The 16,163-nt window shown below is 43.9% G+C and overlaps 1 protein-coding gene across 1 annotated transcript in view; it reads right to left on the bottom strand.

Moving 5' to 3' along the window:
* The window catches only part of LOC141171782 (olfactory receptor 1G1-like), a 39,379-nt gene extending 28,306 nt beyond the window's left edge, over positions 1 to 11,073 (bottom strand). Inside the window, exons 1-2 of the mRNA XM_073655422.1 lie at positions 10,170 to 11,073; positions 5,013 to 5,102 (exon numbers count right to left, since the gene is read on the bottom strand). Coding sequence (XP_073511523.1) covers positions 5,013 to 5,102; positions 10,170 to 11,073 — 994 coding nt within the window. The remainder of the gene's footprint in view (positions 1 to 5,012; positions 5,103 to 10,169) is intronic.
* Between the last annotated feature and the right edge of the window lie 5,090 nt (positions 11,074 to 16,163).

Raw genomic sequence — 16,163 nt, 5'->3', positions numbered from 1 at the left:
TTCGAAAGGAGCTTCTGAACTCTCTCATCCATTGAATTTGTCAGGTTTTGGATGGTTTCTGCTTCAATTGTTTTGCATGAGGACAGAATACCCTCCCAGAGCTGTTGCTTAGATGTGAACTGCCTCCCGCCATCAGAGACACTCCTTTTGATGATGCTCCAGAGGTTCTGAATGGGGTAGAGGTCAGGGGAGCATGGGGGTCACACCATAAGTTTGTCCCCTTTTATGCCCATATCAGCCAGAGATGCAGATGTTTTATGTGCAGCATGAGATGGTGCATTATCATGCAAAAAAATGATCTTGCTGTGAAATACACGGTTCTTCTTCTTGAACCATGGCAGGAAGTGCTGTTTGAGAAAATCGACATACATTATGGAGTTCATCTTTAGCGCCTTCAGGGATCCTAAAGGGGCCGACAATCTCTCTCCCCATGATTCCAGCCCAAAACATTACTCCACCTCCTCCTTGTTGGCGCTGTAGCCGTGTTTGCGTGGGGTGTCCATCAACCAGCCATCCTCCACTCCATCCATCTGGACCATCGAGCGATGCACGGCACTCATCCATGAACAAAACAGTTTGGAAATCAGTCTTCATGTAATGTTTGGCCCACTGGAGCCGTTTCTGCTTGTGTGAAGTGGATAGAGGAGGTCGACAGGATGGCGTATGCACAGCTGCAAACCTCTGAAGGACCCTGCATCTTGTTGTTCGGGGGACGTTGGAGGCACCAGCAGCTTCAAAAACTTGTCTGCTGCTATGACAAGGCTTTTTTGCCGCTGCTCTTTTAACCTGACGTAATTGCCTGTAGGAAAGAGTCCTCAATTTGCCCTTATCAGCACGCACACGTGTGTACTGTGAATCTGCTACATACTTCTTGATTGCCAAGACACTTCATCCTGATCATCGCATAATGTTGATTGTAGTCATGCCTTGACCTAAACACTCCACAATTTGTTGCTTCTCAGCAGCCGACACATCCTTTTTCTTTCCGATTTTGGCAGAAAATGTAGGCTGCTTAATAATGTGAGACAGCCTTCTTAAGTAGTCTTGCCTTTCATTGGACACACCTGTCAAACTAATTAGCACAGGTGTCTGCAATTGCTTACAGTGATATAAAGAGCCCTGACACACATCACCATCAATGAGTTTAACTGACAAACAAATTCTTCCCTTATCACTCCTAAACACTTTTTGCATAATAATTTGGAACACAGTGTACATGTGCTTTTCCACAAAACACCAGTGGTCCACGTAGTGAATCTTACAGTTCTAACTTGCCAACCGTGGTCTGTATGGAGTTGTTCAATAAAGGGCCCAAAATTAAGATAACATAGATGGGAGAGGTCTCTATGAATAGGAATTCCTAAGTATTTGATACCCTGTGAGGGCCAGGCAAAGGGAAAGTTGGACTGGATGGAATCCTATATGGATTTGGGGAGGGAGACATCGAGGGCCTCAGACTTCGCTGCATTGATTTTAAAATTTGACCATGTAACAAAGTGATCTATTTCAGCCATAACAGCATGGATGGATATATGTGATTGAGTGATATATACTAGGACATCATCAGCAAATAGAGAGCACTTGTACTCGGTGCCTCCCACCTCAATCCACCTAATATTGGGGTTATGGCGAATTGATGAGAGCAGGTGCTCCGTCACTAGGATGTATAAGAGAGGGGACAGAGGACATGCCTGCCTTGTCCCATTGGTGATTGTGAAAGATGATGAAAATGTTCTGATGCACCCCCTGGGCCTTGGGACACCCGGAGCCGGACCCTTTTTGGTGGATGCTGGTGGTTGTAGTCTTCGTGGCGGCGACCCGGTTCCGTGGCTCAGGGTGGTCAAACCAGTGGCGGAACTATTTATGTGGTTTTGATGTTTAAATGTCCGACTACGTCACCCGTGGATTGCGGTCAGAGTGAACCGCCGCTGCAGGGCAGACCGCTGAGGCTGGTGTTGTGGGTGCAGCAGAGCGTAGCATAACTCCCCACGGGAGGAGTATAGCCTCAGGGCAGTGTATGCGGAGGATGGGGGTGATGGTGCAGGGCAGCAGCAGTAACGACACAGAGTCAGTGATGCAGTCCAGGGCCTTTACTCACAGTTCTTATTATCCAGACCACGTCTGCAGGTAACGGCTGCCCACGTCGTACTGTGCTCACCAGGTGAGGGGCTCAGACAACTCCCAGATAACTTTGGAGCGCTTCACAGGACCCCCTTTGTGTGTCCTTTGTCTGGCCTTTCTTACCAACCCTTCTGTCCGGCTGCCTCGGGCCTCCTCTTGGTAAACTTGGCGCCAGTTTCCCTGACCCTATGTGGTGCCTTCCTAGCGGGTGTAGCGAGGGGCTGCGCCACATAAAATGTCACAGCCTCCGGTTTCTAGCTGAGGGTCGTTTCCTGCCTCCACTAGTTTCGGGGACCGGTCTCCCCCTTTGGCCTGACCCCTCCACGCAGGTGGATTCGGGCGTGCGGTGGCGACTCGCTCGTTCGCACCCCTGGGATCCCTTCATTGCTCGTTCCTGGAGCCTTCTCCGCTCCTCTTCCTTCCTTCTCCCTCTTCCATGCCTGGGCCTCTGTTACTAGGCCCGCCTCCGGAGCAGAGCTCATGCAGAGCCCCTGCTCCCTGTCACTTCTGCTCAGACTTCTCTGCACTGAACTAAGATGGTGCCCACCTTTTATACTCCCTTCTCAATGCACCCAGGAACTGCTTCCTCCCTGCTCCTGCACTACAGGGTTCCCCTTCCTCAGTGTTCCCTCCCCCCACTCCAGCCAGGGACAGGGACTGTCGTGCCCATCTCAGAGGCATATTGGTCGCCCTGCCCCACGGCAATGTGGTGTAATGCATGCAGGTGTCGGGTCCTGATCCACACTCCATCCTTACCTGAGAGTGAGATATCACACCTCTGGGTGAGGTGCAATACCTCTGTAGCAACCGAGCCCTCAGGGTGCTACAGTTCCATTTATCTTCAGCCTAGGTGACGTATTGTGATACAGGGCCGTGATTTTGGCTATAAAAGGGTCCCCTAGATCCCTACCCCAAGCTTTTTAAGAGAATCATATATGGCGTGCCAGGAGACTCTATGGAATGCTTTCTCAGCATCCAACGAGAGTATCTAATTACAAATTTTTAACTGCATCTAGCCCAGGAAATACTTTGTGCCTAGTAGCAGTGTCTGCTAGTCAGCGGATTATCCCGGCTGTTAAGCAAGCTACACCACCTGTAATTTGGACACTTAATTTTTTCAAAGGAAATGCTTCGGGACCACGGGATACTCAGTGAAGAGCATCAGGAGGCACCCCAAGGCATAGGGGCTGGGACTGGCAGTAGGATGCCTTGTGGTGGACAGCCGAGCTCGATCCTTATAAAAGCTTTTTAACTGCAGCAGCTTTAGTGGACGCTACTGGAGCTGGAATTACGCGGCTGCTGGCATGAGACTTGCCCTCCAATAGATCCTTGTAAATGGATTTAAAGTGTATTCATTCAAATTAGAGAGACAATTTAAATTAAAAAGCTTAGAGCTGCCTCCACCACACGGGGGCTCGCTCGACCCACCAGCGGATAGGCACCAGTATTGGGAGAGGGGGGCTGGCCGTCAGGGTTCACCGCGGCTCTGGCACAAACCCGGCGACACGGAGGTGGCACGGGCAGGAGCGGACTGAACGTGTCGGCTTCTCACTTTTTGGATTTTAGAAGGGCATGACATGCCTATATCTGTGTCTCCCCCTCCTTTTACTCCTCCACCTCTTTTCTTTTCGCATGACTAAATGTACTTGTCACTTTTCCATGTGTTAGTTGTGTCTTCTGAGCAGTTTGTCAGCTTTTGGACACCTTTGAAGGTGTTTTCTATGTGTTTCTATGTGTTTTTGTTTGCCTGCCATTGGTTTTAACGGTGTTCGAAGGTGTTCGACGAACAGTTCGACGAACAGTTCGGCGAACACGCGGGTGTTCGACGAACCGAACCGAACTCGAACACTACGGGGGTGGCTCAACACTACATATGAGTGCCATGACAGTTGAAAGAATACAAAATGAAGTCCGTTCATCCATTCAAAAGCCAAGAGGTGGACGTCCAGGCAAATATTGGAGTCAACAAGTTGGCTCATAACAAGGTCTATTAGTCCTGGTGCGACAAACACGGCAGTGGAGTTGACTCATATGCTTTGTAATAATGAGATCACAGACATCCATGCAAGCACCATGTAACGCATGTAACACAAGTCTTGAATAGTGGCTCAAAAAATGGGGAAGAAGCCTCAACTTCAATATCGTCATAAGAAGAGTCAGCTCGAGTGTTAAGGGGACGGTTGCAAACAACTTTATTAAATAATGGAAAGCAACCGAACCCGGGGTCCGCGATGGAGCCTGGTAGACTGTGGCCGAACACCTTTCGGGTGAGAAGGTAAAATAACCAACTTAAATAACAATCCCTTCCGTGTTACTGCACACCTGAACGGGAATAGGGATTCGCACTATCTCCGTTAACTACACGAGAGATGTGCGATAAATAATGTATCGGTAGTCCTGTTACAGCACAGGGACTACATAGTTGGCGCTAGGATGCGTGTGTGACTCACGCCGGCAAATACGTGCTCCCAGCCGGCGTGCTACCGGACTAAGGAGTATCTCTCCACGTGGCTTACAGGTGGTACCGGGAATAGGGTGTCTGCAGACTGCTCGGGGTGTATGGCGATTGGCGACCCCTTTGTCGGAGCCAGACTGTCAGATGAAGCTACCTGCCTATTTCATCTAAGCCTGTCTATTTCCAGTAAACCTGCCTGCCAGAAACTAAAGCACACGTGGAGCCCAAGAGACCAAGCGTCCACACAACACCATCACAGCTCAAAGATCAGAGCGCACCGCCATGTTTGTGGGCGAGCTTTTTAAAGATTAAGCCCTGCCCACCGTCGCACCATTGGTGACGTCACCCGCGACCAATCAGGCGGTGCCAGGTCACCGGATCAGCTGACTCCCAAACCACCACTCACGGTCCGCCATGTCACGGGCATGCTCAGTACAGAAAATCCTGGACTTAGGCTTTAGCAGCCCTGTCTCCCTCCGCAACCTATTCTTCATGTTGCTAGGAACAAAGACTCGAGAGACAACCTGTACATCTCGTGCACCAGCTAGGCATTGGGACTGATGATGATGCTGAGCAGAATCAGCCCTGGCTGGACCAGAATGGGAGACCACAGAATCCACTTATGGTTCTGAACCCATTTCAAATCCAGCAAATACCTAACATCAAGTTTGCAAAAAAGTATGACAAGTGAACAGTGGAACATTGGAAATGGGTGATTTGGAGCAATGAGACAAAAATCTATAGACTAGGCTTTGATTGGTGCAAATGTGTCTGGAAGAAACAAGGTAAAAATGGGCTAACAAAAGGGGAAATTGAAGGAACTGTCAAGTTCAGTGAAGGAAGCCTAATGGTATAGGGTTGTTTCACAGCCAAAGGCATTGGATACTTGATGAGGATTGATTGTGGTCTCAATGCTGAGCTATATGTGAGTATCTTACAAGGCAAATTACTTTGTACACTCAAGTACTATGGGTATGAAAAGGGCAACATAGTGTTCCAGAAGGACAATGACCCAAAGCATCTGTCGAGATTGTCGTAGAAATGGTTCAATGGCAATGAAGTAGATGTACTGATTTGGCCCCTACAGTTCCCAGACCTCAACTCAATTGAACACTTGAGGGTAGAGTTGGAGAAAAAACTGTTTACATACCCAAGTGTGTCAACCAGTATACACTAACTTTGGTAACATGTAAAAGAGACCTGGGATCAGATGTCGGTCGAGACATGTTGGAATCTGATAGAGAGCGTGTCTAGAAGGATTCAGGCAGTGTTGAAAGCCAAAAGTGGATTTATCAAAATAATAAAAAAATTAAATTTAGATTTTTAGAAGCAAAACAGTAACAATGGAGTGACTTGACAAGAATCTGCATAACTAATCATATGCTAAATAGTTGCAAGTCAAATTATGTATGAGATAGCCAAGATGATTGCCTATACCTTCCCCTCTGCCTTCAAACATGCAACAATCACGCCCATCCTCAAAAAGCCATCCCTCGACCCAACAGCCTTGTCCAGTTACTGCCCCATATCGCCGCTCCCATTTGCCTCCAAACTCCTTAAGCAACACGTTCACACTGAACTTTCCTCTTACTTCTCATCTAACTCTCTCTTCGACAACTGACAATCTGGCTTCTGTCCCCACCATTCCATCGAATCTGCTCTTACCAAAATTACTAATGACTTACTTACAGCCAAAGCTAACAGATAATTCTCTGTACTCCTTCTTCTTCACCCACCCTCTGCCTTCGATACAGTTGACCACTGTCTCCTACTACAGATCCTCTCTTCCTTTCGCGTCAAAAACCTTGCCCTATCCTAGATCTCTGCATACCTTTCTAACCGCACATTTAGCGTCTCCCACACTACCTCCTCATCCCACCCTCTCTCTGTTCGAGTCCCTCAAGGCTCTGTCCTAGGACCCCTACTGTTCTCAATCTATCTATACCCTTGGCCTGGGACAGCTCATAAAGTCCATGGCTTCCAGTACTATCTGTACGCTGATGACACCCAGATCTACCTCTCTGGCCCAGATGTCACCTCTCTGGTGTCCAGAATCCCAGCATGTCTATCAGCCATATCCTCCTTCTTCTCCTCTCGCTTCCTCAAGCTCAATGTGGACAAATCTTAACTCATCATTTTCCTCCATCTTTCGTATCTTCCGCACCTGATATTTCTATCACAATAAATTACATCATGCTTACCCCTGTACAGGCAATCTGCTGCCTCGGAGTAACCCTTGACTCTGCCCTCTCCTTCAAACCACACGTCCAAGCTCTCGCCACCTCCTGTCACCTCCAGCTCAAAAAGATTTCCAGAATCCATCCTTTCCTCAACCCTCAATCTACTAAACTGCTTGTGCATGCCCTCATCATCTACCACCTTTACTTCTGCAATATCCTCCTCTGTGGCCTACCTGCTAACACTCTCGCACCCTTCCAGTCCATCCTTAACTCTGCTGCGCGACTAGTTCATCTCTCGCCTCACTGCTCCTCTGCTACCCACTTTGCAAATCCCTTCACTGGCTCCCAATTGCCCAGCGTATCCAGTTCAAACTACTAACACTGACCTACAAAGCCATCCATAACCTTTCTTCTCCGTACATTTCCGGACTAATCTGCCGATATACTCCCTTACGTAATCTCCGGTCCTCCCAAGTCCTCCTTCTCTCCTCCACACTTTTTCGTTCCTCACCCAATCGCCTCCAAGATTTCTCCTGAATATCCCCCATCCTCTGGAATTCTGTGCCTCAACACGTCCGATTAGCCTCCATATTTGGATCCTTCAGACGGAACCTGAAAACCCATCTCTTCAAACAAGCTTACAGCCTGCCATGACCTTGCTTGCTGCCACCTCAACAACACCAGAGCTACTGCAACCACCCCAACCTACTGTCTCCTTCCCCATTCCTGTAGAGCAGGGTGTTCTTCCCTCTGTACCAGTCTATCATTGTTAGTTTGTTTACTGTAAGTGATATCTGTATTTGGTATGTAACCCCTTCTCATGTACAGCACCATGGAATGAATGTCGCTATATAAATAAATAATAACATAAAATGATGGTAGTCTCATGTTCAAAGCAGCAGTGGATGGTGAGATATGGAGCCTGAAAGTCAAAATTTGAAAACATTGTTACCCTTTTGCTCTTCACTGTACCACAACTACACTTTCGAAAAAAAATTTATGAGGTACTCCAGTTGGTGCCTTCAAGTTTGTATGGATGACCCTCCTTATAATTTTTTTCTGGCTTCCCACTGTGTGCAGAGCTTTTATGAGTGTAGGAGTACCACAACTGCACTTTCTTAATATTTGAATGAGGTACAACAGTTGGTACATTCAAGGGTAAATGGATGACCCTGCTTGTAAATGTTGGCAGGCCTTGCACTGTGTACAAAGTCTATATGAGTGTAGAGGTGCCACATCTACACATTCTTAATTTTCTTCATGAGACACTCCAGTTGCTGCCTTCAAGGGTGTATGGATCACCTTCCTTATAATTTTTTCCTGGCTTTGCACTGTGTGCATAGCCTATATGAGTGTAGAAGTGCCAAAATTATACTTTCTTAGTTTTTTATGAGGCACGCCAGTTGGTGCCTTCAAGAGTGTATGGATGACTCTGCTTGTAATTTTTGGAAGGTTTTGCACATAGTGCATAGCCTTTATGAGTCTGATAGTACCACTACTTGACAATTTGAACAGAATGTGTATGAGGCCCTCCTTTATGTCTAATACAGGGTGTATCTGAGTTCCACTTCCATCAAATCTTTGGCAGTTCTTGCTTCCTTCATAAATTACACTGACATTTTCAATGTTTTAATGAAAATTTCAATTTTGGTTTACTTAAATTATTATTTTTTAAAATCCTTTTTAAAATTTGCCTTATATACAAGTCATTATACAAGAAAGAATGTTCCTGTGAACTCCACTTTCTCTTAAATTTTTAATGTTTTATTGTCAGTGGATTAAAAGTATGAGACCATTGTTCTCAGCAGCGATCTGGGAGTCATAGATGCTTCCAGTGGTCTTCCCCATGCTGTTCTCCTTCCTTTCAGCACTTTTTCCATCAATTTCAGCATTTTTACTGCCCCCCAGACCTCCTCGTAGGGTCCGCCAAAAAAATGCTTGGATTTCCAATTGACTCCCATTATACTCGTTACTCGAAACGAACGAGCATCCGAGCATTAGGAATTGCTTGGTTCGAGTAACGAACATCCGGGCATTTTAGTGCTCGCTCATGCCTATTTCTTACCACAAATTGAGTAAACCTATTTCAGTTTAAATCTGCAGTGTCTGAGTCGCTGTCACTGCATCAACCTGTAAGGAGTTGTGATTGTTGTTGGTGGGGGGAATCGTGCACCTTGGAAGCTTTTATTGTGGGAGAACTTACTGATTATAAAAGGTACAACAATTTTTAATATTTAAAGGTTTATTGGATTTTAAGAGAACAAATCAACATAGCTTAGAATTTTTTTTCACTTATAACAAATAAATACAACAAGATCCCAATGAAGACATGAGGACACCAACAAGTTAAGACAGAGAGATATAGTCATGGCCAAAATTGTTTCAGAAAATGAAGTATTTCTCCCAGAAAATAATTGCAAGACAACTAAACTAGTAAGATACTGGGGTACATTAGCAAACGAGTGCAATACATTAGGTAATTGTTGGAGGCAATGGGTTGCCTACGCCTATTAAAGTATGGTAAATGGAGGGTGACTATACAGAGGACCAATGGAACTGATTAATTTGAAAGTTAGTTTCAAACAAAAAATATATATTTAGGTCCCAAAACTTGAAACGTTTAATTTCTCTTTAAACTTACATGACTAATTCTTGCATGTGTTTAATTACTTTTTAACACCATTTCATTTAATATTTGGAATTAAAAAATATGATATTAAAATTCTACAATGTTAAGAAGAGGAAAATTTAAAAAAAATAAATAGAATTACTTGCAACATACTTCCACTGACTAGACAATAGACGTTAGGTTGTGTTGAACAGATCCTGAATGATCAATGAACTGTGTTATAACAATCTATGAATTATAACAATCTATGAATTACAACAATGTTTAGAAAATATATTTGTATTAACTCTTATCAATAGTAGGAGAATTTTAGAGTAAATTTAAATTTTTTTTTCAAAAATTATTGTAGTTTTGATTACAACAATAGAAAATGGGCAATTTCCAAACTATGGAAAGATGCAGCTACAGTCTACAGTATGTTGACTCATGTATTTTTTTCACATCACAGGGTCTAGTGCACCAAATCAGAGGGAACTAGCACTGTCAAAGATGTGGGAATCTTAGCGTTTTACAGCCAAGTGATAGAAGGTCAGAGTGCAGAGCTCATCATTATAAATAAGAATAAAAAGTTGTATTGTCACTAAAAAAAATATTTTCGATACTTGATTTGATCTCTACAGTCACATCCAAATAATTTTAGACTTTTACTTTTGGATTTAGATTACCATAAATTACAAACTATGCACAAAACAACATATTATATTGTATATGCGGAAAATAAAACGACAAAATTAAAAATAAACAGAAATAATTTAGCAGAATTTTATCTTCTGTAAAAATATATTTTTGATACTTGATTTGACCTCTTTGTTTCGTAGGCTGTATATAAAAGGGTTTAAGAGTGGAGCAATAACAGTGTACATTAAAGAGACCATGCTGTTTTGTCCAATCCTATATTTTGACCTGGGTATAAAGTACATAAAGATCACTGAACCATAAAATATTGTAACAACTATTAAGTGAGAGGAGCAGGTTGAAAAAGTTTTTTTCTTGCTGGATGTGGAGCGAAGTTTTAGAATTTTTGATATAATCTCCAAATAGGAAATTATTGTTACTATGAATGAACCAATTACAAGACAACCGCCGACCACAAATATTACAAGTTGATTAACCCAAATGTCCTGACAGGAGAGTTCTAGGACGGGTGGGACATCGCAAAAGAAATGGTCTATCTCATTTGTCCCACAGAATAGTAATGAAAAAGTGAATGTTGTTTGTATTAGAGCATTCATAGCGCCAATGACATATGATCCCACTATATGCTGGATACAGACCACTTCACTCATAATCACAGTATACAACAGAGGGTGACATATGGCGTTATAGCGGTCATAAGCCATGACTCCCAGCATATAGCATTCTGTTCCACCAAACAGCAAGAAACAATACATTTGTATAGCGCAGCCAGAGAAGGAGATGGCGTTACATTCTGACCGTAGACTGGACAACATCTTAGGGACAGTACATGAAACATATAGTATTTCCAAGAGAGAAAAATTAGCAAGAAAAAAATACATTGGCGTTTGGAGGCTCGGAGTAAGCTTGTATGCAAGGATTATAGATAGGTTCCCACACACAGTGATGATATATGTACATAAAAAGATTGGTAAAAGGAAGACTTGATTCTCGATAACTCCAGAAAATCCCAGAAGAATAAATCCTCTTACCATTGTGTGATTGCTATTCATTTCATCTGATTTTCTAGAAAAGAAACAAAGATAATGAAATCAGAAATATGCAACAAAATCTACTCTGTATTTTAAACAAATAATAGAATTAAATATGACATTTTAACCTCTTTACCACCATTGGATCTTCCGTTTTTGCGTATTTGTTTTTTACTCCTCTTCTTCCCAAAGAAGTTTTTTATTTTTCATCAATATGGCCATATGATGGCTTGTTTTTTGCTGGGCGAGTTGTACTTTTGAATGACTCAATTGTACTATATACTGTACTGGAAAACGGGGAAAAAAAATCCAAGTGCGATAAAATTGCAAAAAAGGTGAAAATTCCACAATTGTTTTTTTTTATTTACCATGTTCACTAAATGCTAAAACTGACCTGGCATTATGATTATCCAGGTCATTATGAGTTCGTAGATACCAAACATGTATAGGTCCTTCTTTCCCTAAGTGGTGAAAAAATAGTCGCCATTTTCCGAGACCTGTAGCGTCTCCATTTGTCAGGATCTGGGGCTCGGTGAGGGCTTATTTTTTGCGTGCCAAGCTGACATTTTTATCTTTACCATTTTGGGATAGATACGATATTTTTATCTTCCATTATTGCATTTTATTACAATGCTGCGTCAACCAAAAAAACTTAATACTGGCATTTTGATTTTTATTCTCGTTATGCTGTTTACCAATCGGATTAATTATTTTTATATTTTCATAGATCTGGCGTTTCTGAACGCGGCGATACCAGCTATGTGTATTTTTTTTATTGCTTTATTTTGAATGGGGCAAAGGGGCGGTGATTTGAACTTTTAGATTTTTTTAATTTTTGAAATATTTTTAAAAACATTTTTTATTTTTACTTTTCACTTGCTTCAATAGTCTCCTTAGGAGACTTTAAGCTGCGATCACCCGATCGCTTTGTGCTACACATTGCTGCAGCCCTGCTATGTGTAGCAAAAATGATCATCTGCCATGAGCGCCGGCCATGGGGTGGCGCTCATAGCAGATCGGCAATGACAAGTATGGGGGTCTCCTGCAGACCACCGATTGACATGCCAACTAGTGATGAGCAAGCAGTAAAATGCTCAGGTGCTCGTTGCTCGGCTCAATCAAATTGGAATGCTCAAGTGCTCGATCCGAGCAACAAGCCCAATGTAAGTCAATGGGAAACTCAAGCATTTTTCTGGCGGCCCCCCTGGAGGTCTCCAGAGGACCTAAAAATTGCCCAAATCGATAGGAACAGTGCTCACATAACCTGAGAACAGCATGGGGAAGACCCCTGGAAGCATCTCTGACTCCCAGGTCACTGCTGTGAATAATGGTGTCAAAGTATTGCACCACTTTTATGGACTCACAATAAAACATACAAAAATGAAGCCAAAATGGATTTTCCTGGAAAAAATGTTGAGACATTATTTCCAGAGTAATGATTTGTACAGTGGGTAAAAATTCAAAGTATTCAGACCCCTTTAAATTTTTCACTCTTTATTTCATTGCAGCTATTTGGTAATTTCTAAAAAGTTCATTTTTTCTCATTAAAGTACACTCTGCACCCCATCTTGACTGAAAAAAACAGAAATGTAGAAATTCTTGCAAATTTATTAAAAAAGAAAAACTGAAATATCACATGGTCATAAGTATTCAGACCCTTTGGTCAGTATTGAGTAGAAGCACCCTTTTGAGCTAGTACAGCCATGAGTCTTCTTTGGAATGATGCACAGCAGAGCGGGAGAACTTGTCAACTTCCCAATGGGCTGTAGTGGTGGCTCTGCTCCTGATGAGCAACGCACAGAAGGCTTACTTTGACCTCAGTCGGGAGGATGCCCAGGACTATGGGAAGCTGAAAGGTGAGATCCTTGCCCGACTGGGGGTTAATACATATGTGAGAGCCCAACGGGTGTTTTCATGGACCTTCATGAAGGCCCGACCCGCCAGGTCTCAGGCATATGACTTGCTGCAGCTAGCTAAAATGTGGCTCCAGTCTGAGACCTTGACTCCGGCCCAGATGGTGGAGAGGGTGGTCGTCGACTGGCTAGTGAGAACTCTGCCAGCTTCTATACAGCTTTAGGTGGGGCAAGGGGACCCGGGAACTCCAGACTGGGTCGTTGTCCTGATTAAGCGGTACACGGCCACTCAGGACTTCATATGGAACTCTGCCCCAATGCGAGTGGCATACAGGCCTCAAAAAGCCCAGGAGCCTGGGAAATAGTCAGGCCCCTCTGCTGGGGACAGTCAGAACTGAGCCCATACTGAGGGGGTACCCCAGAGAGAGGGTGGCAGAAAACCAGTTTCCCTTAAATCGGTCTTCAGGACTAGTGGTGCCACCGCTATTAGATGCTGGCGATGCAAGGGCCAGGACATATGGCTGCCAATTACTCCCTGACTGTTGAACCCATGGACTGTGGGTTTAACCGCAGGTTGTCTATGTATGCTCAGACCGTCTAAACCGAGGACCCTGTTGGTCCAACAGGGGAACTCCATCTGTGCCAAGTGTGCATCAATGGCCATTGAGCGAAGGCTCTCTTGGACTCAGGGAGCCTAGTGACCCTCGTCCATGGGTCATTCATCCCTGGGTTGGAACCTACTGGGGGGGAGGTCAGGGTCATATGCATTAATGGCGAACTCCGCGAGTATGCAGTGTGCAGAGACAGTTTTTCCGCACATGGCGGTCAACCAAGATTTACGCTATAGGGTTAACAAGATACGAGACGAGGTGGTGGAACAGCTAGTAGTGCCTCAGTTGTACTGTTGGGCGGTACTCTAGATGGCCCACAAACACCTGCTGGGTGGGCATCTAGTGGTTAAAAAGATGCAAGAGTGCATCTTGCAGCAGTTCTTTTGGCCTGGGATTTACGCTGAGGTACACAGGTATTGTGAATCTTGCCCAAAATTTCAGCTAACCACACCCACCACAAGCTTCCGTAGCCCATTGGTACCTCTGCCAGTTATAGAGGTAGCTTTTGAACTGATTGCGATGGATTTGGTGGGACCCATTGTAAAATAAGCTTGTGGCCACCAACATTTACTTGTGGTCGTCGATTATGTCACCCGTTACCCAGAGGCCATTCTGCTACGCCACACTTCGGCTAAACTTATTGCCCGAGAGTTGTTTTCCATGTTCTGTCTACTTGGGCTGCCTAAGGAGTAGAGATGAGCGGTGTTCGACTCGAACTGTTCGCCAATCTCAAATTCGAGCTGTTTTGGGCAGTGTTCGAGCCATTCGACGAACACGAACGATTTGAAAAAAATCCGGCTGTTCGAGGTTATGTTCGATAACTGTTCGTGCACCAAAATCATAACTGGATTTTTTCACAGTAATGCTGTTAATCAATTTTCATACACAGTTTGAGTGTACAGTGGGCGGGGGGAGGGGCAGGGGATGGATCTCTGCAGAAATAATGAAGATCTCCATTTTTTTTTTTCTTTCCCGCATTTAGAGTGGGGAGGTGCAGTCTGTCAGCCTATCAGCAGCGCACACACGCAGCGAAGTGCTTTTTTTCACACAAGCAAGGGCATGTGTCATTGGCTGTGTATGTCACATGTCCTTGCCCTATAAGACCCAGCCATTTTTCACGTCACCACCATTTTCTCACTGCTGCAGCTGAGTGTTAGACGGCACCGCTGCTGCTGTGGGCGTTATACTTTCTAACTGTGTGAATTGCAAGAGAATTTGCTCTTAAATAGAAAGATAGGTTGGGAGTAGGGACTAGTTGTAATTGCAGCCCTTTTGAGGGCTAGGTTACAGCATTTCCTAGGACTTTTTGCCAGGCAGGTCTGTTTTAGTGCTGTGCAAGTGTTTTTCACAGCATTTGGCTAAATCTAGCTAAGCAAATCCTTTTGGGCCTCTTGCAGTGTGTGTTAGTCAGTGGAGTAGCCTATCAGTGTTGCAAGCTACACCACCTGTGTATGTAATATGAATTTTTTACTGCACATAGCCAAGTAAAACCTTTTGGGCATAGTAGCAGTGTGTGGTACTCATTCTATTAGGCCATCTATACTAAGCTCCACCAGCTTTGAAATTAATAATAATTTTTAGCTGCATCTAGCCCGGAAAATAATTTTGGGCCTGTAGCAGTGTGTGGTACTCAATGTATTAGGCCATCTATACTAAGCTCCACCAGCTTTGAAATTAATAATAATTTTTAGCAGCATCTAGCCCGGAAAATAATTTTGGGCATAGTAGCAGTGGGTGGTACTCATTGTATTAGGCCATCTATACCAAGCTCCACCAGCTTTGAAATTAATAATAATTTTTAGCTGCATCTAGCCCGGAAAATAATTATGGGCATAGTAGCAGTGTGTGGTACTCATTGTATTAGGCCATCTATACCGATGCTCCACCAGCTTTGAAATTAATATAAATTTTTAGCTGCATCTAGCCCGGAAAATAATTTTGGGCATAGTAGCAGTGTGTGGTACTCATTGTATTAGGCCATCTATACCAAGCTCCACCAGCTTTGAAATTAATAATAATTTTTAGCTGCATCTAGCCCGGAAAATAATTTTGGGCATAGTAGCAGTGTGTGGTACTCACTGTATTAGGCCATCTATACCAAGCTCCACCTGTTAGAACCTTGCTGTTAGGTTTTTTTTTCCTTTGCTGGTCACATGACCTTGTTGGCCTATTTAATCCTGCTCCGCCCTTCTGGCTTTGCTGGACTTCATTGTATATCTACTTTCTAGCTAGCCTGTGCTCTGTATCTAACTCTGTTAGTTTGCTTGGTCTACTGACCTCTATGTTCTATATATTTTGTTTGTTCGTCTGTCTGCTACTATTTCTGTTAGGAGGTGTCCCATATTCCTCCCAGTCCTTAGTACTTGTAGGGATTCCCTCCCCACATCTATAGGTCTCCGTACAGACTAGCTTAGGACTTTAGCAGGTCTGATCGCAGGATCAGGTCCCCTGTTACATCGTAGGGATTAAGCTGAGTTCTATCGTAGGGACAGATCTCCTCTCTTTCCTTAGCTTTGGTAGCAGAACATAACACCACCAGCTTTGAAATTAATAATAATTTTTAGCTGCATCTAGCCCGGAAAATAATTTTGGGCCTTTAGCAGTGTGTGGTACTCATTCTATTAAGCCATCTATACTTAGCTCCACC

Source organism: Phyllobates terribilis, unplaced genomic scaffold (assembly GCF_046119375.1).
Source record: "Phyllobates terribilis strain yellow unplaced genomic scaffold, ASM4611937v1 Scaffold_12__6_contigs__length_324123572, whole genome shotgun sequence".
NCBI lineage: Eukaryota > Metazoa > Chordata > Amphibia > Anura > Dendrobatidae > Phyllobates > Phyllobates terribilis.
The sequence above is the reverse complement of the archived record's forward strand: the minus strand, read 5'-3'. Positions and strand labels throughout refer to the sequence as shown.